This window comes from Pelodiscus sinensis, chromosome 4, assembly GCF_052426305.1.
Source record: "Pelodiscus sinensis isolate ZL-2025 chromosome 4, ASM5242630v1, whole genome shotgun sequence".
Lineage (NCBI taxonomy): Eukaryota > Metazoa > Chordata > Testudines > Trionychidae > Pelodiscus > Pelodiscus sinensis.
In genome coordinates, this window is record NC_143055.1 from 131,635,204 (window position 1) to 131,656,195 (window position 20,992).

At 45.5% G+C, this 20,992-nt stretch overlaps 1 protein-coding gene across 3 annotated transcripts in view; it reads left to right on the forward strand.

Moving 5' to 3' along the window:
* The first annotated feature begins 231 nt into the window (after positions 1 to 231).
* Positions 232 to 20,992, forward strand: part of TEX15 (testis expressed 15, meiosis and synapsis associated) — a 54,601-nt gene continuing 33,840 nt past the window's right edge. For 2 of the 3 annotated variants that reach the window (XM_006125375.5, XM_006125376.5), the window contains exons 1-6: positions 232 to 366; positions 10,793 to 10,949; positions 12,589 to 12,754; positions 14,349 to 14,586; positions 15,832 to 15,978; positions 18,356 to 18,518. In XM_006125375.5, coding sequence (XP_006125437.3) covers positions 298 to 366; positions 10,793 to 10,949; positions 12,589 to 12,754; positions 14,349 to 14,586; positions 15,832 to 15,978; positions 18,356 to 18,518 — 940 coding nt within the window. In that variant the 5' untranslated portion in view covers positions 232 to 297. The remainder of the gene's footprint in view (positions 367 to 10,792; positions 10,950 to 12,588; positions 12,755 to 14,348; positions 14,587 to 15,831; positions 15,979 to 18,355; positions 18,519 to 20,992) is intronic. The other variant, XM_006125373.5, reaches the window with a different exon arrangement.

Below are 20,992 nucleotides of genomic sequence, written 5' to 3' on the forward strand. Positions count from 1 at the left end.
GTGGGGAGGGAGTGTCACGGGGTGATGTGGGGAGGGGGTACCGTGGGGGAGGGAGTGTCACGGGGGTGATGTGGGGAGGGGGTACCGTGGGGAGGGAGTGACACGGGGGTGATGTGGGGAGGGGGTACCGTGGGGAGGGAGTGACATGGGGGTGCAGTGGGGGGGTGGATGAGGGGCAGTGGTGAGGGTTTGTTGGGTCAGTGGGAAGGAGGTGCGATGGTGAGGGGTGACATGGGGAGGGAGTGACATGAGTGTGCAGTGGGGAGGGGTGACACAGGGTGCAGTGGAGATGAGGTGATGGGATTGTGTAGCTCCGGTCTGACCGAAGGATCACCGGAAAGGCATCTGTACACCTCTGGGATACAGGTATTCCTTGGGTGTGATGTGTATGCAGGGGTGCATCCAATCAACTTTTTGCAGGAAGCCAGTACAACAGAGCTCTTTGCCATCAGGCCAAGGAGCGTGTGTGACTGCTAGGGCCAGTGGCAGTTGCATATCTATTGGAAAAACTATTCACAGGGCCTTCAGAGCAGGTCACACAGAGGTACATGCCTCCAGGCAGCTGTCACTAGGCAGGGTGTATTGTGTGGTTGACAATCAGAGGTTGTTGGGAGACAGAATTTTCAAAAGAACACAGGAAGGGAGAATTTTCAGATGTAACATCAAAGGCCTGCCCAGTTTGCTGGTCTGTGGGGGCTGAGACCTCCTGGCTTCCTTCAGCTGGGAAGTCAAGCTGCCTGGGTGAGGCGCTTGAACTTGTGAAAGGCGGGTCTCTGCCACCCTGGCTGAAGGATGGGAAAGGCTTTGAGTGAGCAGTGCTGTATTGGATAAGAGGCAAGCATTTTGTCAGTTGGGTTTGAGCTCTAGAATGCATGCGGTGGCATTGATCTTGTCTGTAACCCTTTCTGGTCATTCATCTTACTTGCTTTCATAGGAACCTGTTGTTTGTAAGGGAATCTTATTCCCATTTTCACTGTAAATAAATTGAAATCTGTGTGGGGGGGGGGGAGGAGAGGTATGTATGGCTGGTGGGTCCAAGGTGTAACTAATCAGCTGTCCCTTTGTGAGCAGGGTATCGGGGAGTTTAATGAGTGTCCAGCAGATCAGGGATTGGGGAAGGGCTGCTAGTTGAGCAAGGAGGAAAATCCCAGGACTGCTGATGCCGGCCAGGGTGCCCACATCTGGTGGCATGATTTTCCTTGCATGCTCCATGCTCATGAAGGCAGAGTGACCCCCTAACTTCTGTCTGGGTACGTCTACACTACAGCGCTAGTTCGAACTAACTTAGTTCGAATTAGTTAATTCGAACTAAGCTAGTTCGAACTAACGCATCTAGAACTAAAAACTAGTTCGAACTAGCGTTTTGCTAGTTCGAACTAGTAAGTCCACATTGAGTGGACTCTGAACAGGGCTTAAGGATGGCCGGAAGCAGTGCCGGCAGGGCATAAAAGGAGGACTTAGAGCATGGAGATGCTGTCTCAGGCTAGCCGAGGGCTGCGCTTAAAGGGTCCCGACCCCCACCCCGGACACACAGTTCTAAGGGGTGCCCCGCTTGCAAAGAAGTTCTGGCTTGGAGTGCCCTGAGTGCCCACACTGGGCACATCACACCACTCGGCCATCAGCCCGGCTGCACTTGCCGCAGGCTGCCATCTGGGGAGAGGGGGCAATTGGGGGGCTGCAGGAGAGCTTCCACCCCCAGAAGCCTGCAGAGCCAGCCCAGTCCTCCCCATCGGGGGCTCGTACCCCATTCCTCCCTCACCTCCTTCCACTTACCCTTCCCTAGCCCCCCTTCTTATTGATGTACAAAATAAAGATAACGTTTCTTCCAACATTGACTCTGTCTTTATTGAACAAAACTGGGGGAGACTGGGAAAAGGAGGTGGGAGAGGGGAAGAGAAAGGCTGGGAGAGGGGAGGGCAACTAACATGATCAGGGGTTGGGAACAGGTCCCAGATGAAGAGAGGCTACAGAGACTGGGACTGTTCAGCTTAGAAAAGAGGAGACGGAGGGGGGACAGGATAGAGGTCTCTAAAAGCAGGGGTTGGGTGGAGAGGGTGCATTCAGAAAAGTCCTTCCTGAGTTCCCATAAAGAAGGACTAGAGGACACCAAAGGAAAGGAATGGGTAGCAGGCTTGAAACTAGTAAGAGAAAGTTGTTGTTGACAAAGCAAATAGTTAACCTGTGGAACTCCTTGCTGCAGGAGGCTGTGAAGGCTACAACTAGAACAGAGTTTAAAGGGAAGTGAGATCAAGTGATGGAGGTTGGGTCCATGGAGTCCTATTAGCCAGAGGGTAGGAGTGGTGTCCCTGCCCAAAGTTTGTGGAAGGCTGGAGAGGGATGGCACGAGACAAATGGCTTGGTCACTGTCTTCGGTCCATCCCCTCCAGGGTCCCTAGGGTTGGCCGCTGTTGGCAGACAGGCTACTGGGCTAGATGGACCTTTGGTCTGACCCAGGACGGCCATTGTAAGCTCAGGGCTCAGTGTCGGGGGTCTCAGTGGACCCCCTTGATTTTCATGCACACCTGGTCCTGGGTGGCCAGGCTGGCAGCTCTCCTGCCCTAGACGGCCACTTTCCTGTGCCTAGTGCGGAGATCGTGGACGAGGTCCACGATGTCCGCACTAGCCCAGGAAGGTGCCCGCCTCTTGCAGTCCAGGGCAAGCTCCCGGGAGCCGCCAGCCTGGTCCCGGGAAGAGGGGGTGGGCTGGGGGGCATCGGGTGGGTGGCTCTGTGCCGTGCCAGGTGCAGGGTCTGCTAGCTGGGTGCTGGCAGGCTTGCACCTGGCACGGGCACCGTAGCCAGCCCGTGCCCCTTTAAGGGGTCCGGGGCCGGGAGGGGGGCATAGAGTTTCCCTGGTGTTGGCCAGAGTGGCCACCAGGGAAACCTGGGGAGGGCTAGCCTCCCACTAGTTCGAACTAAAGGGCTACACAGCCCTTAGTTCGAACTAGCTAGTTCGAACTAGGCGTTAGTCCTCGTAAAATGAGGTTTTCCTAGTTCGAACTAAGCGCTCCGCTAGTTCGATTCAAATTCGAACTAGCGGAGCGCTAGTGTAGCACCTATTAAAGTTAGTTCGAACTAACGTCCGTTAGTTCGAACTAACTTTGTAGTGTAGACATACCCTAACTTTGATCTTCTCCCCATATCTTCTGTGTGCCACTGACTTGCTCCCCCATCCCTGCTCCTGGAGCTACTCCCCTGTGTCCCCAAAGCTACTCACCCTGTGTCCTGACCAGGGGTATTATATAAGGGGGACGACATGGGGTGCAGTGAGGTGGGGAGAGGGTGACATGGGTACAGTGAGGGAATGCCATGGAGGGTGCAGAAGGGAGGGGGACATGAGGGACCCAGTGGGCTGCAGGGGTGCAGTGGTTGTACAGCAGGGAGAAATGCAGTAAGAATGGGCAGTGGGGAGCGGGTGCAGCACCAGTGCAGTGGAGTGACAGGTACAGTGGGGGAAGGAGCTATGGTGGCAGTGTAATGACTTGGGGTAGAGCAGGATGACATGGGGTTACAGCGCAGAGGGTACCATTGGGCAGGTCTGTGCCCACTCCGCAGTAGGTTTTTCTGGGTGCTGCCCTGCCCCATTCTGACACCAATTGACTGTGGCATGTGGGGCCAGGCCTGCTGCTGCCCCAAGTGTGCTGCACCCAGCAGGGGGTGGCAGTGGTGGGGAGCACACCCATAACGGACTGGGGAGGATTGGGGAAACAGGGCATGGCGCTGCCAGACAGGCTGTGAAGCTCAGCGCCCTGAGATGGTGCTGGCTGATACAGAAGATACTGAGTGACTCCATCTTGTATCCCTGGCCTCCTTCTTGAATGAGCAAGGCACCGACTCCAGGAGTGTTTCAGGGCTCAAGCAGAAAAAAATCAAGTGGGTACCCAGCCAGCTACTGCAGTTTGGCAGCAGGGGGAGGGACTTGGAAGAGGATGGAGAGTGGTAGGTGAGTGGGATCTTGGCAGAGGAGCACAGCAGGATCAGGAAGAGGTGGAGCGAGGGCTGTATCTCATGAGTGGGGACAGAGAATGGGACAGGCCTCGGGGCAGGGCACCTGAGGAGAAATAAAAGTCAGCACCCATCTGACTCCACCATTAGATGAAGGCTGTAGGACAGGCAGCACTAAAAATGGGCGGGAAAACCAAATAATCGGGAAACGGGTAGTAAACAGTGATGACTCAGCAGATCTTAACACTGTGATGTAAATAACTGTTGCAAGTTTAAAAATAGAATTGACAGTTAACAACAGTAAACTGTCAGTCAAGCCTGTCTGTAGTATATGAGTGTGCGGCGGCTTCCCAGAGGCCGGGTTGTGCAGTGGTGACAGATTCCAGACCACGGATAGGGAACCTAAGGCCTGGGGGGCCAGATGCGGCTCCCAGCTTGCCTGGATTTGGCCCCCGAGGCTTGAGGCTCCCCCCTAGCATTGGGGAGCCTGCGCTGGTGCTCCAGTTCCCTGCCGTCCCGCCACAGGGCTGGAGCACAGAAAGTCTACTAGCCTGGGCTCCCCAAAGCTCTGGTATGTGAGAGGAATGTGGAGAATGCCTTTCTCCTTCACAGTCGCCTCAGCAAGGGTTTTGTTTTTGTTTTTGTTTCATTTGCTTCTCACTTGTGTGTGGCTCCTGACTGATTTTTCTGTGGGTCAGCGGCCCTCACTCAAAAAAGATTCCCAACCCCTGTTCCAGACAGACAAAACAGATTTGTGTGACTACAACCTTGCTAGACAACCCAACAGCATACTGAGATTTAGCTGTCATTGTAGCCTATGCTCATATTTATATATAAAATCTCTTGTCGTTTTCAAGGAATTGTTCAAATTGCCTGCTCTCTCTTGAACTCCACTGAATTGCTCTGGGGGAAGGGCATCTCGTCTCTTGTTCACACGTGTGCATGAGGGAAAACTAGGTTAATGTGACTAGCCAGAATAGCCTCTCTCTCTCTCTCACCCCTCACACACATTGACACAGCCAGGGGTCAGAGTGTGTAGCAGGGATCAGCCCACTGATGTGTGTCGTAACATGAGAACCTAAAACATAAGCCACAGGCTTGACCAACAATAGTCAAGATTTGGCTAATATAAAGCAAAATTAAGCTGTGAGTAGGCTTGCCAGTTTTGAACTGGACAGTCCAGTATTTGAGATTTCTGTTTGGGAAACAAATTGAGAAAATAGAAATGTCCGGTATTTTCTAAATAAGATGTCATGTAGATTGTGATGTAATGTCAAGTGGTCTGGTATTTTTGTTGAAACCATCTGGCAACCCTAGCTGTGAGCAAGAAGCAGGACCTGCTCAAAGAACTTGGCACAGACGGGGCTAGTCTGTGTATATCTGTGGCAAAGAGACGTTCCTTCCAAAAGACTAAGTGTAGGTTTTATTCACCTGGATGAGTGTTAGCACAATCTTGGCTTCAATAAAAAATGACATTAATGGAACATGGCCTTGAGGGAGTTGTGTTAACTAACATAGTGCTTACTACAACGTAGCAATAGTTAGTGCTTAACCTTGACAAGTTATGTTAATTTGGAAACTTGGACCCAATTCCTTGAGTAGCAATAAAAGGATTCTACTTTTCTCCCTGTGACGCTCCGTCCACACTGCCTCTTTTTTGCGGAAGAGGCAATGCAAATGAAGTGCTCATTAGCAACTTCTCGCGCTCCATTTGCATAATCTCTTCCGATGCTTTTTGTGGAAGAGGTTTTTGCTAAAAAAAAAAAAAAAAAAAGCAGTGTAGATGGGTCTGCTTTGCACAAAAAAACCCTTTTGTGCAAGAACCCTTATTCCTTAAAAAATGAGGTTTACAGACTGAGGGCTTCTGAACAGCTCAAAAGGCATGAAGACGGTATTGGTGCCCCTGGGCTGGGGAGACAGGATGTTACAGGGATTCTCTGGGTGTGCTGGGTTAGCTCTATAGAACAATTGCTGGAGTGTCACCAATTTTTTAGTGGATGCCTCTGCAGAAAAAGACTTTTATGAAAACAATGAATGTAAAACTTCCTTTTCATTGAAGATCAGGGGATGCAGACATTTTTGGTATTCACATTCTAAGTGTTACCTTCTTTTCCTCCTTCCTTTTTTCCTTCTTTCCAATCAGCCCTGTCCATGTTCCTTTTTTATGTCCTTGTTTACCTCCCTCACTGTTTTTCCTTTCTTGCCTTGCTTCTCATAGTAGCAGCAGAAGCAATGAGTGACCCTGCCAGTCTGCCCTCTGGTGGCCCTTATGTTTACATCACATTAAAAAACCCTCCAGCACTCAGCCCGGAGTCTGGCTCAGTTGACTCAGAATTGGCACAACCATATACAGGCAGTCCCCAGGTTACGTACAAGATAGAGACTGTAGGTTTGTTCTTAAGTGGAATCTGTATGTAAGTTGGAACTGGCGTCCAGATTAAGCCGCTGCTGAAACTGACCAGCGGCTGACTACAGGAAGCCCGAGGCAGAGTTGCTCTGCCCCGGGCTTCCTGGAATCAGCTGCTGATCAGTTTCAGCAGCGGCTGAATCTGGACACCTGAGACAGAGCAGCTGGGGCGCTGCCGGGTAGGTCCCTGCAGCGCCGCACCTCGGCGCTGCGGGGACCAACCGGCAGCACCCCAGCTGGTCTACCCCAGTCAGCTGCTGCTGAAACTGATCAGCGGCTGATTCCAGGAAGCCTGGGGCAGAACAAGCCCGGGGCCCCCAGCAGACCAGGGAGACGTGGAACAAAGCCGCGGAGGACCCGGGCGGCGGGACCGCCCAGACGCGCCGCGGTCCCGCCGCCCGGGTCCTCCGCGGCTTTGCTCCGCGTCTCCCTGGTCTGCTGGGGGACCCCCAGCAGACCAGGGAGACGCGGAGCAGCTTTTCTCACCCCGGAGGATGCGGGCGCTGGACCGCGGTGCGTCTGGGCGGTCCTGCCGCCCGCGTCCTCCGGGGTGAGAAAAGCCCCGTTCGTAAGTACGGATCCGACATAAGTCGGATCCGCGTAACCTGGGGACTGCCTGTATACCAAAGGATACAATCAAAAAAATGAACATATATGAAAAGGACAAATCAAATTTCAGAACAGAAAGGGCATGTGGGGTGGAGGTAAATGTCTGTGAGCTAATGATATTAGAGGTGATAATTGGAGAAGCTATCTTTGTAATGGGTAAGGTAATTAGCGTCCTTGTTAAGACCTAGGTGTAAAGTGTCAAATTTAAGCATGAATGACAGTTCAGAGGATTCTCTTTCAAGTCTGGTATTAAAAGGCTCTGGGAGACAGACCCATAGTCTCCTATAGACAACCACCTAACCTCAAGATGATTCTTACCAAAAACCATAGGACATACACCACTAACACCAACCCTGGAACTTTCCCTTGCAACAAACCCCGTTGCCAGCTTTGTCCACATATTCACTCTGCTGATACCATTATTGGACCTAACCAATTGAGTTAAAAGATCAAGAACACATATTCCTGCTCATCCAGAAATATAATTTATGCTATCATGTGCCGAAAGTGTCCGTCTGCTGTATACATTGGACAAACAGCTCAGACACTTCGCCAAATAATCAGTGCACACAAAAAAAGAGATGATAGACAGAATCACAAAGAAAAAACAAGTTTCTTGCCATTTCAACCAGAAAGGGCATTGTCTCAACGACCTGATTACCTGCATCCTGCTTCAGAGACCTTTTAACACCAGACTTGAAAGAGAATCCTCTGAACTGTCATTCATGCTTAAATTTGACACTTTACACCTAGGTCTTAGCAAGGACACTAATTACCTTACCCATTACAAAGATAGCTTCCCCAATTATCGCCTCTAATATCATTAGCTCACAGACATTTACCTCCCCCTCCCCGCCCACATTCCCTTCTATTCTGAAATTTAATTTGTCCTTTTCATATGTGTTCATTTTTTTGATTATATCCTTTGGTATATATGGTTGTGACAATTTTCTTCCACAATTTGATCTGAGGAAGTGGGTCTGACCCACAAAAGCTCATCACCTAATAAACTATCTTGTTAGTCTTTAAAGTGCTACCTAGTCCTGTTTTTTGTTTCATACAAATACAGTGTTTTACAGAAACAGGGTTACTGGCTTGCAAGTCTTTTTAAAAAGCAACAACAACTAACAACAAAAGAAACAACCAAAAACAATGCTGAGAACTAGGGATGTTAACTATCGGTTAACTGAATAGTTGAGTAACCTCATGAATTCTTATTAGTCAACTATTCTATAGTCTCTGGGGGCGGGACCAGCAGCCAGTGCACTCTAGCCTCACTCCTGAGAAGACCCCTGCCACTCCACATATCAGAGACAGTAGCACAGGGTGTTAGGTGGGAGCTGGTCTGTGAGGGGAGCCAGTTAAAAACCCAGCTCCTCTTGTGGACCTGTGCTATCCCCGTGCTGCTGCCTCTGACAAAGAGGCAGCAGTGCAGGGTGGCAGAAGCCCCTGTCTAGGGGGTGGTCTGAGCTGGGGCTGCAGACCAGCCTGCTAAAAATTTCCTGGGAAGCAGGGGAGGGATGTGTGTAACATTAATCTACAAGCTTTTGCTTATCAGTTAATCGACTATACTTTTTATATCCCTTCTGAGAACATGCAAAGCATCTTATTTGTGTTTCTATTTTGTTTATGTCCAGTAAAGAAACAACTTGTACGTTATTTTTATTATTGAGTTTTCAAAAAATCCCACCCCAAAACCAAAACCCACATAAATCGATTGCTATGATTTGGGCATATACTGCATTAGGGATGTGAAAGATTAATAATTAACCTTAGCAATCTCAAATTGTCACTTCAGACATGCCACAGATTTCCTTCATTAGGCTGCGTGTTTGTGTTGTAGAAAATAATGCTAAAAAACAAGTTAGGAAAACTTGTGAATGACTTATCTATAAAGCAAAAATAATATGAATATACTTGTCAGGCAGTTTATACAATATTGTACAGTTTAGTTTTAATGCATGCTTAATTGTTGTGGGAAGAGGAGGAAAGAGTGAATGTTGGTGATTTGTGCTTGTGTATTGGGGGAGAGAATTAGCATACACACTGGCAAAAAGCGTAATTAACTCCTACATAAAATAGTTTAAACTAGTTCTGTAGTTTGTCAACTTGAGGTGCATTAACCAATTTGACACCATTAGATTTCTTTTAAGTAAGAATGTGTGTGTGTTCTGTAAAATAACACTGAAAAAACAAGAATGAATGTGTGTGATAGTTCGTGACTTATCCCTAAAATAATACAGACAAGTAAGGAAAAACTTAAAAAAACAAGAGGTCCTGTAGCACCTTAGAGACTAACAAAAAACATAGATGGTTTCCTGAGCTTTCGTGAGCACAGCCCTCTTCTTGAGCTAAGTGGAGCAAGAGGCACAGAAACTCCAAAATTTGGGGGTTATTGTGCCTCTCTGTGCCACTTGCTCCATTCATCTGAAGAAGTGGGTTGTGTCCACAAAAGTTCATGATACCATCTACATATTTTGTTAGTCTCTGAGGGTATGTCTACACTTGCACCCTCTTTCGAGAAAGGGATGAAAATGAAGACATTCAAAATTGCAAATAGAGCTGGGATTTAAATATCCCATGCTTCATTTGCATATTCACGTTATGGCGCTGTTTCGAAATAACAGACGCTGTTAAGACGCGGTTATTTCAAGAAAAAATCCTTCTCTCAAAATAACCCTTATTCCTCATACAATTAAGTTTACCAGTTATTTCAAGAGAAGGGTTTTCTCTTGAAATAACAGCATCTTAACAGCATCTGTTATTTTGAAATAGTGCTATTTCGAAATAGCACCATAATGCAAATATGCAAATGAAACGCGGGATATTTAAATCCTGGCTTCATTTGCAAATTCGAATGTCTTCATTTGCATCCCTCTCTCGAAAGAGGGTGCAAGTGTAGACATACCTTAAGGTGCTATAGGACCACTCTTTTTTTAAGGGTTTTTTTTTTTTAAGTGACAGATTAACACAGCTACCAGTTGACAGTGTGGACACACAACAGCAGTTTCCCTGCAGCTCTCTGTGAACAGCGCTGTAACTTCCAGTGTTTTACATCTGCTAGCGTGGACAGGGCCATACACATTACAGAGGAACAGCCACCTAGACATGTAAACTACTTTTTAAAAATTTTCTAGCAATTGATAAACAAAGAATTGTGATAAGATAAACACAATTTCTTTCTGGGGTATAATGTCATAGGATTTTTCCTGTCTCTGCTGCTGTTGATCTAAGAATTCCCCAAGTGGCAAAGACCCTGTATACAGTGTATGGAATCATACTTCAAAAATGTGGAAATAAAATCCTGTGTGATACACTAGCCGAAATGTTGCTAAACAAAATGGTTTTCAGAGTTTTCTTAGACAAGGGAGTTGGCTAGTTGGCTATTAATAATTTATTAACTGTAGTGTGATAGTGCCTGGCTACTGTATTGGTGGGCCGGGGTGCCATTGAGCTAGATGTTGTACTAACATAAGGAAGAGAAGTCCTGCCCCAGAGATCTTATAGTTTACAACAGTGAGAGGATTCAACAGGATGACAGGACAGACAAATGGGGTGGGGAACAGTGAGGTGGAAATTAATTAAACTTTTACAGTCCTTGCACCTCTGTTTTCCAGAGAGCACGAGGATTTATTGTTGAAGGAACTTAAGAAAGTTGGGGACTTCTGGATAGGAAGTGATGCCCTAGTTGTCTGCTAAGTAGGTACAGTTTGATGTCTCTCTGAGCACACTGTACAGCTGCGAAGATGAGATGACAGGATGGATAGAGCTGAGGAGGAGGACCAAAGGACTGTTTTTTAGATTGTTACGTATGGCTTTCATTCTTATTTTAGGCTGGTGACAAGATGGAAGTTGAAGAAACTAAAAGAGTTCAAGTGCAGAAAAATATAAGATCAAATGAGAAGCTGCCTTATGTGCCAACTGCTGGGGTAGAAAAAAATCCTTTGAAAACATTTACCATCCCTAAAATAAGGAGGACTGCTGATAAAGGTATGGTAAACTAGTAACAACATCAAAACCGAGCATTTTTGTCAAGTGAAAAGTGCAAAACTGAGTGTAAGTGAGGTATGTTATTCCAATACTCCATCAGTAAATGGTAACACCTCACAGCCTTGAAATCAATTGACCTGTTTCATATTTAGCACCTGTGAGATGTTGTGAACTGAGCTGATTAAAGCTCAGAAAAACCTGCTTCTTCAGACTATAACAAATACGTTGACTTTAAATTTTTTTTGTCTAGTTTTGCTAACACACCCAGAAAACCCTTCTCAAATGCCATGTATTCTATACCATATGAGCATCAATGCATTGGGGTTAGAGAGTTGGCCAGTTTCTGAAATAAAGGATATGCTTTCTGTGGGAATCAGACCTATCGAGGCATTGGCCTGAAACTTACCCACAGGGTTGTGGCCTTGGCTATAAAAGAAGGTGGGATTGCCCCCTCCTTATTTTCTCTGCCTGCCCTTGCACCAGCAGCGTGGTACCATTTCTTGTGGGGGGTTGCATATTTGTGTTGTGGTGTTTTGTATCACGTAGAAAGGTTTAATTTGAGTAGGTGATGTCCATTAAGATATTTCAGTATGCCTGTGGCGAGTGAACATGTGTAGCCTCCTGCCAGGCTCTCTCTGGTCTGCCAGGCAGATAGTCCAATTTATTGCTTTGTGCTGTGCAATATTCAGTTGTCCTTCCTCTTTGCCTGAACTTGGCCCAGTCCAGTGGAGCACCAGTCCCAGCTGCACGTCTCCCTCGCTTTGCGAAGCTGTGTGCAAGTAGGCTCGGTTCTGTGGGCACCACCAGGTCTCCCTCACATGGGGAGTTCTGAGGAGCTGTGGGCAAGGGAGAGAAAATGGAGTGTAATACCTCAAACTGGGATTGAACACTCCTGATTGGGGTATCAGTCATTTGGCACCCAGATCTTTTCTTAGGCCCACAGCTTCACCCTTCCTTTGTCCTGCTTGGTATGGTAGCGCCTTGCTCCTGCCAAGTGCCCAAATTACTGTACCTTTAAAACATTGATCATGACTGTAATTCTGATACTATAACCTTCCACGGGACTGAGCCCGGCTACCTGGGAGAGTCTCTTGACTATGAGCACCAACTCGTGCCACAGAAATGTTCCTAAAAAGCAACAAACTCTGCTGCTACGTGAAATATTCAGACAACTTTCTCATCAGCTGAGCCAAGAGTCTTGGGCAAAGTAATTAGCTTGACAAATGGTCTCAGAACAGACAGGGAAAACACGTTGTTTTAACTTGTGCCATACTGCATCACCTTTGGCTAATGTTTGCCATAATTAATTTAACAGAGTTAGGACTTGTCTCCACATAAATCACTACAGCTGCACAGCGCTTCTGTGAAGACACTACTTATGCTGACAGGAGGGGGAATTCACTTCACTGAGAGGCAGTCGGTCGGTCGATAGGAGAATTCTGCCATCAACCTGCCTGTCTACACAGGTGGCTAAGTTTGTTCAGCTGCATTGGTCAGGAGTGAGGATTTTTCCCATCTCTGAGTGACAGAGTTTTCCCGACACAATTTCCTTGCAATCAAGAAAATCTACTTATGTCCATCTGCAGCGGGTATCGGGCAGTGTGTCAGATACTCATCACTTCCTTTGTTGTGTTTCTAGTTTCTTTAGCACCGTGCAAGACTAATGAGAGGGAGTATAGTAGCATCAATCATACTCTGAGCCAGTCCCGTCTCAACACAGGATGTGACCTGCAGTCTTCTTGGCAGTTTGGTGAGATAAAACTTGTACACAATGCAGATCTGGAAAAAAAATTTGCTGGAAAAAGGTGGGTATTGTGAAGTGAATGCAGTGAATTCACCATGGTGACTTTTCACGACTTAACCCTCTACTCTTAATAGTCATCCATCGTTCTTTCCCATTCGAGACCAGCTTCTTCCAGTAGCAAGTTAGGGATGTCATGGGGCTCACTTTACAAAGTGTCCTATGTGATTTTGCTTGCTGCGTAATGTGATTTCCATGGCATTATTTTGTTTTAAATCTCGTCCCAGCTTTTCCTACCTCCGTTCATCTACTTGTTCTTTGTTTACAAGATCTTCAGGTTCTCTGTCCTGCTACATTCGCTTTGCAGAGTCTGGCCTTGTCTGTCCTGTGACAGCTTGGGTCACAGAGAACCCCCTGAGCCTGTCTCCTGATTGGCTGATCATATCACTGAGGGTATGTCTACACTACCCTCCTAGTTCGAACTAGGAGGGTAATGTAGGCATACCGCACTTGCAAATGAAGCCCGGGATTTGAATTTCCCGGGCTTCATTTGCATAAGTGGGGAGCCGCCATTTTTAAAACCCCGCTGGTTCGAACCCCGTGCAGCGCGGCTACACGGGGCACGAACTAGGTAGTTCGAACTAGGCTTCCTAGTTCGAACTACCGTTACTCCTCGTGAGTTTTAAAAATGGTGGCTCCCCGCTTATGCAAATGAAGCCCGGGAAATTCAAATCCCGGGCTTCATTTGCAAGTGCGGTATGCCTACATTACCCCGCTAGTTCGAACTAGCGGGGTAGTGTAGCCATACCCTGATTCACCTACCTGCCCTCTGTCTCCTGCTGAGTCCGAAGCCCCCCCCAGCAGAGTAACACAGCTTTGGGAGAGCTCAGTTACAGTGACTCGTCACTACCCAGGAGCACAGCTCCAATGGAACCAAACCCCCAAATTAATCCATCTTACGCTATACACAGGTTTTACACAGAGAAAGCCAATAGAGTTTGCCGCCTTTATCAATGAAAGAGAGATATGTATAGCTGTTGTCCCCCCACCAGGTAACAGTTATTTACGCTGGGTTTAGTAATAAAAGTGGTTTTATTAAGTATAAATAGTGGGATTTAAGCAGTTGCAAGTGATGACGAATGGATCAAAGTAAGTTACTAAGCTAAAATAAATAAAACACACCAGCTGAGCCTAATACACTAAGGGTGCATCTACACAGCACCCTAAACTCGAAATAAGATACGCAACTTGCACTATGCAAATTGCATATCTTAGTTCTAATCTATTTTGAAATAGCTTATTTTGAAATTTTGCCTGTCTACACATTGCCAAATTTTGAAATGCCATGCTATTTTGAGCCATCCCTTATCTCTTGTGCAACAAGGTTTACCAGGATGGTGAAATAACGAACCCATTGTTTCAAAAAATATTTTGAAATAATGGGTGACTTGTGTTGACGCGGGGTAGCTATTTTGGGATCTCTGGTGCAGTGTAGATGTACCCCATGAGAAGTTGTTACAAATTGGGGGGATGCAAAACAATGCCATTAAGACCCTGGGCTAGTTATAGTATAGACTTGTTTTTTCTATGCAAGCCTTTGACACTTGATGGCTGTGTTAGCTGTCAAAGTGTATAACCTTTTTTTATTACTTTGCTAGGGCCAAGATGCGTGAAGAAGGAAGGCAAGGCAGAGAACTTGAGGAACATTTTTGCTTTTTAGTGTTGCCTTGGGATGAGGTCTCAAAAATTTACCAGGGTGGAATACATACTAGCGAATCTACAATGAAAGAATTAGGAAATCCCCTCCTTGGAGTTTATTTGTTCAGACATGTTGATGTTGCTTTGAATTATGCAAAGAAGAGATGGATCAGTGCAGAACACATCTTGGTTTTCAAGGTAGGTGCCATGCATAGAGATGGGGTGGGGGCATTTTCAATAGTGCACAAGTGCTCTAGGCACCCGTAACAGGGCAGGATTCCTCACAAACAGTCTTGGGCACAGCTTGATTGTCACTAACACCGCTGTGAGTTTTTATTTGTTCTGTTCTTGTGAAGCACTTGTAATTACTGTGCCCTTCTGTTATCACTGGCCCTGTGGAACACGTCTGCCTGCAGCAGTCTTATGTCATAGTCCCCGTGCAGCCCTTCCACCTTCCATGTACTTTTGCTACCCGCAGAGTCCACTAGCAACACTTCTACACATAATGTCCTTCCACTGCCATCACTTTTCTGTGTGGCACTTCCGTCTGCAGCATCCTTCTGCCCTCAGCCATTCGGATCCCCGTGCAGCACGTCCACCCAGTCATGGTCCTTGGGCAGCATGTCCACCTTCAGCGTCCTCAGCCACTGGGACAGTCCTGCGTCATGTGTCTACCGGTTGCGTCCTCCTTTCCTCAGCTCTTTTTGCAGGAAGAATAAGCAGCCTCACCAGCCAGAGACCTGGCTTCCCCTGGGATCTGCTAGTCTTCTCTCCTCCCCTTGTGCTTCCTTCTCATCTGATTGGATAATTAGCTCCTTAGCTCATCAGCCCGCAGTCTGATTAGCTAATAGTCTTCTTAATTAGGGCTTCTCTGTGGGAAAAGTTGGTGTCTACTGACCAGAGTGCTAGGTCACATGCTGGTTCTCAGCACTAAGTCACAGAGCTTAAATCCTATTTTTATATGTTACTGAAGAGCCACATTGATTTGTAGTGGGAGTTAGATTCATACGGGCCTACGTTCCTTCTGAAAACAAAGCTTAGCTTCCTAGGCCATGTAAGTGCTTTTTAAGATTTTACCCTAGTGGATACTATTTCAAGCTAATTGCTTTGTGGTGCTCGTGAGTCATTTTGCCTCTTTAAGCTATGCTATTTGTACATTCCACAAACACAAGAAGTTATGGAGATTATTTAAAATAAAAATAGGTAGGCAAGTAGATCCTTCCCTAAGGATCTAGCTGTGCTGACAGTAGAAGCCTTGAAAACTGTTTTTTTTAGTACTTATGTTTCCTAACAGTTAGTTGTTAGTTCTTGGAAATAGTTCCCTTTTGTGTTCCGAATTTTCCTGCTTTCCACTAGAAATGAGTAATGTATATTTGCTTTAACCTAAACTATGATAAATTGATTAGGCATATCCTTATTAAAATCTTTTGCTTTATTTGGCAGGTTCTCTTTGGAAAAGTAAAAAAAATTCAGCCTCCCATGGGTAAAAAGAAAATTGCTCTGGATCCTACACCAAACTTTGATTGCCATATGTCTAGAATTGCTCCTACACTTAAAGATCCAGTTGATCTGCAGGCCATTGGCTCATCGGTATGTGGACTTTTTATTTGACTTGATTTGCTTACTCATGATCTAAATAAAATTCTATAAATCATCTTTCCTTGTTCCCACCATGGGAAGCACAATATTAGAATAAAATGGTAGGGCTAGATTCAGTGGTACTCTCTCTGCTTTGTGCTTATCACTGACTCATAATAACGGTCAGTTACTGCATGCAGATGTGGTTGCCTCATCTCAAAAAAGATATCTTATAGTTGGAAAAAGTTCAGAAAAGGGCAACAGAAATGATCAGAGGTTTGGAACGGCTGCCATATAAGGAGAAATTAATAAGACAGTGACTTTTCAGCTTAGAAGAGAGTAGACTAAGGGGGAATATGATAGAGCTCTGGAAAATCATGAGTGGTGTGGAGAGAGAACATAAGGAAACATTATTGACTTGTTCCCGTAAGAACTAGGGGTCACCAAATGAAATGAATAGGTAGCAGATTTAAAACAAACAAAAGGAAGTATTTCTTCATACAACATACAGTCAACTTGTGGAACTCCTTACCAGAGGATGTTGTGATGACCAGGAGTTTAACAGGGTTCAAAAAACAACTTGATCAGTTCGTGGAGGTTAGGTCCATCAATGCTTATTAGCCAAGATGGGCAGTGATGGTGTCCCTAGTCTCTGATTGTCAGAAGCTGGGCATGATCAACAGGGGATGGATCATTGATGATTATCTTTTCTGTTCATTCCCTCTGGGGGCACCTGACATTGGCCACTGTTGGCAGACAGGATACTGGGCTACATGGACCTTTGGACTGACCCAGTACGGCCGTTCTTATGTTTTTACAAGAGCTCATCATGTTTAGTCCCCTGTACTTATGGCAGGACTAAGCGTCATTAAGACCCGGGGTGGGGACCTTTTTCAGGTCGCAGGCTACTGACCCATAGGAAAATCAGTTGGCATATAGAACAATTTCCATATGAGACTAGGACTTTTCAGCTTGGAAAAGAGCTGTCTCAGAGGGGATCTGATATGGGTCTATATTAAATCATGTGGGGTATGTAGAAAGTGAATGAGTCCCAGGACACAAGAACTAGGAGTCACCCAATGAAATTACTAGGCAGAAGATTTAAAACATGCAAAAGGGAGTACGTCTTCACACAACACACAGTCAACCTGTGGAACTCCTTGCCAGGGGATGTAGTGAAGGCCAGAACTATAAGGCCAGATTCTTACCAACAACCACAGGACATACCACACTAATACCAACCCTGGTACCTTCCCTTGCAACAAACCCTGTTGCCAGCTTTGTCCACATATTCATTCTGCTGATACTATTATTGGACCTAACCAAGTGAGTTATAAGATCAAGAACACATATTCCTGCACATCCAGAAATATAATTTATGCTATCATGTGCCGAAAGTGTCCGTCTGCTATGTACATTGGACAAACATCTCAGACACTTTGCCAAAGGATTAATGCCCACAAAACAGATATCAGACAAGATCACAAAGAAAAAACAGTTTCTTGCCATTTTAACCAGCAAGGACACTCTCTCAATGACTTAACCACCTGCATTCTGCTACAAAAACCTTTTACATCTGCACTTGAAAGGGAATCCTCTGAACTGTCATTCATGTTAAAATTTGACACTCTCCGGGAAGGAATGAACAAATACTCAAACTATCTTACCCATTACCAAGATAGCTTCCCCAATTATCACCTCTAATACCATTAGCTCACAGACATCCCACTCTCCCCACCTCTAATATCATCAATTCACAGACACTTACCTTCCTTCCTTCCCCCCCCCCCGCATCCCCCTCCTGTTCTGAAATGTGATTTGTCCTTTTCATATGTGTTCATTTTTTTTAAATTGTATCCTTTCGTATATATGGTTGTGACTATTTTCTTCCACTATTTGATCTGAGGAAGTGGGTCTGGCCCACGAAAGCTCATCATCTAATAAACCATCTTGTTAGTCTTTAAAGTGCTACATTGTCCTGCATTTTGCTTCAGCTACCCCAGACTAACACGGCTACATTTCTATCACAGAACTATAATGGGATTCAAAAAAGAACTAGCTGAGTTCATAAAGGATATGTCCATCAATGGCCATTAGCTATGATGGTCAGAGATGCAGCCCCATGTTCTGAGTGTCCCTAGTTTCTGCTTGCCAGAAACTGGGAATGGACAACGGGATGAATCACTCAATGATTGCCTGGTCTGTTATTCCCTCTGAAGCACCTGAGGTTGGCAACTGCTGGAAGACAGGCTACTGATCTAGATGCATTACTGATCTGACCCAGTAGGGCCATTCCTATTTTCTATACTAAAATGCTGCAATTCATGCAGTTGTAGCTGTTGATAAAACAAACTACTTACATTTTGTGACCTCCTTCTTTAAATTGCAGGTTTACTTCTACGAATACAATATACATTCGAAACCAGTGGATAAGCCTAGGCAGTGCCTTCCATATGCAATAGTAACAGTAAGGTTTGTTGGGCCGAATGTGGAAACTGACCCTCTTACAACATCTGTGAGGTTTCTGTCTAAAGGATTTCCTAAGTATTCTGGTAAGATCCATTTAGCTGCATATAGTAACTTTAGGATGTTAAAAGGAATAAGTGCAGTGGGGAGCTAATTCTCTAAATAGCTTTGTGTTGTCATTGTTCACACTCCACCATGGATATCTCACCCTCTAATGTCAAAATTATTCTGTGCAGCACTCCATGCTACCCCTTCAAAGTGGAACAGCCTAGTTCCAGCTGCTGATGGCAACAAGTATACTGGGGAGAAGGGAATGCTTCCCTTAGGGGTGCTGGGCTGCTGCTGCATATGTTAGCCAGGGCGGCTGCCTAAGTCTAAGAGGAGTGCTCAGCCTTTGTATTGCACTGTTCCTGCACAAGGATTTTACCTTTAGATTTGAAGTGTTTGGAAATCTGTTCCAAAAGCTCTCGCTACAAATAAGTACACTTCGTTTTTATTGCTTTTGTCACAGCAGCTATCAAATATTGATGTAATGTCTTTAGAAGAGATAATGATGCTTATTCTTTAACAGGTAGGCTAGAAGTTACAGATAGAGTTCGCCAGAGTTAAAAATCCAAGCTTCTGTTCAAATTAATGGAAGCATCATAAAAACATAAATTTGCCCATTTTCTTTTTGTAGGATTATTAGATACAGTCTCACCACAGATTCCTACCTCCTGAAAATCTTGATCTTATCTGCAATGTACCTATCTCAGTGGTATTTGAATGCAGACAAAAATTACATATATGAACAAGTAGCCCGTGGGACTGTATTCTGCTGCCCTTTCTCGTAAAAGCTGTTTGGGGTCCCCTGCTTGTATCTATTTTAAAATATTTCTTCTTTTTTTTTTTGCAATTTCATTTTTGTCCAAGGCAAACTTCTCCTGGATTTGTGTTGTGAGGGGCTTGGGGCTGGAGAAGAGGTTTGGGTTGTGGGGAAGTGAGGGCTCTAGGTGGGGATGTGGGCTCTAGGGTGGGTCTGGAGATGAGGCATTTGGGGTGCAGGCATATTGTCCTTGGCCTGAGACCAGAGGACATACCCCCAGCTCTCTGCCTGCCCGCATCATGGAGCTCTGGGGAAAGGGGTTTTCTTCCCCCTGCTGGCAGCAGCACAAAGCTCCAGGGGAAGGGGCCTCTCTCTTCCCGTCAGCAGCAATCTCCCTAGGATTGCCAGATACTTTCACAAAAAATCCTGAACACGGTAGGAAAAAAATTGGTTGAGCAAAAAAAACCCGGGGGACCAAAAAAGGTATTTCGTCCCAGAAAAACATTTTACATGTCTGGTATTTTCTGGTTTTGTTTTTTTTTAACTGGACAGGGGCCACAAATACTGGACTACCCGGGTGAAAACCAGACACCCGGCAACTCTAGATCTTCTACATGCTATGTGCTGTCCTCATCAGCTCCTGTCCACTCTCTAACTCTCTTCTCTCCAGGTCCCTCTGTGCTTTATGCTTTTTTCAAATTTGTTAGGTCATTTTACGATCTTAACAGTTTTATCTTCCACAGTAGTGCCCCTTTGTTCAACTCAACAATTTTGCCTTGGCCCCAGTAAGCAATGTTTGGCTGTAGATGAAGCAGAAGTAGACATGCTATCTCACATTTTGCAAAACAGAAAGGTTTTTTTCTGTGGTTTGGCAGGGTTGAGATTTTTTTTTCTGCATCAAGTGACTGTTATACACAGAAAACTCTGAATCTGCTTTAAAGAGCAATAAGAGGAATGACCTCTGAAGAAGTGGGTTGTGCCTACGAAAGCTCATGATACCATCTGCATGTTTTGTTAGTCTTTAAGGTGCTACTAGTCTATTTGTTGTGTTTTAATTTTTTTCTGTTACCGATTAACTTGGCTACCCTAGGAAGCTTCTGGACCTCAGTTCTGGACATGAGAACAATATGATCATTATCCAGTAGGATTTGTATTTTGTATAGCTTTTTTCATTCAATTTATATTCCAGAATGGCCTGCACAGTTAAGCAGTGTATATAGTTAATAAGTAAGCAGAGTGAGAGACATTGGAATCCTAGAGGAAAAGGAGAGAGGTTTTCAGATGCAATTTGATGGTGCATCTCTGAGGCAGTAAGGCGGTTTTCAGGGGCACATGCCACACTGACTTTTGTTCCTGTATCAGTGAGATTGTATGAAGGGATATAACATAGGAGAGGCAGTGAATGTACAGAATTAGCTTCTATCTGCTTGTAGCCCGGAGTATCTTAAACTGACCTGGAGTGAGTCTCCCTCAAAATGTTAAATAGCAGCTGCTAAAGTTAGGCATTTTAAAATCAGCAGGTGAAGACAGCACCCAAGCTTTGTAAAAGATCCGTGGGAGGAGTTTACTTCATTTGATTTTCAATAATTCTTGGAACACTGGTGAAATTCTAGAAGACTGGGAGAAAGCTAATGTTATGCCAGTGTTTAAAATGGAATGGTAAATGGAATGATACAGGCAGGTATTGGCTTGTCAGTCTGACATCAGTTCTGGGCAAAATAATGGGAGCTGATTAATAAAGAACTAATGGAGGAT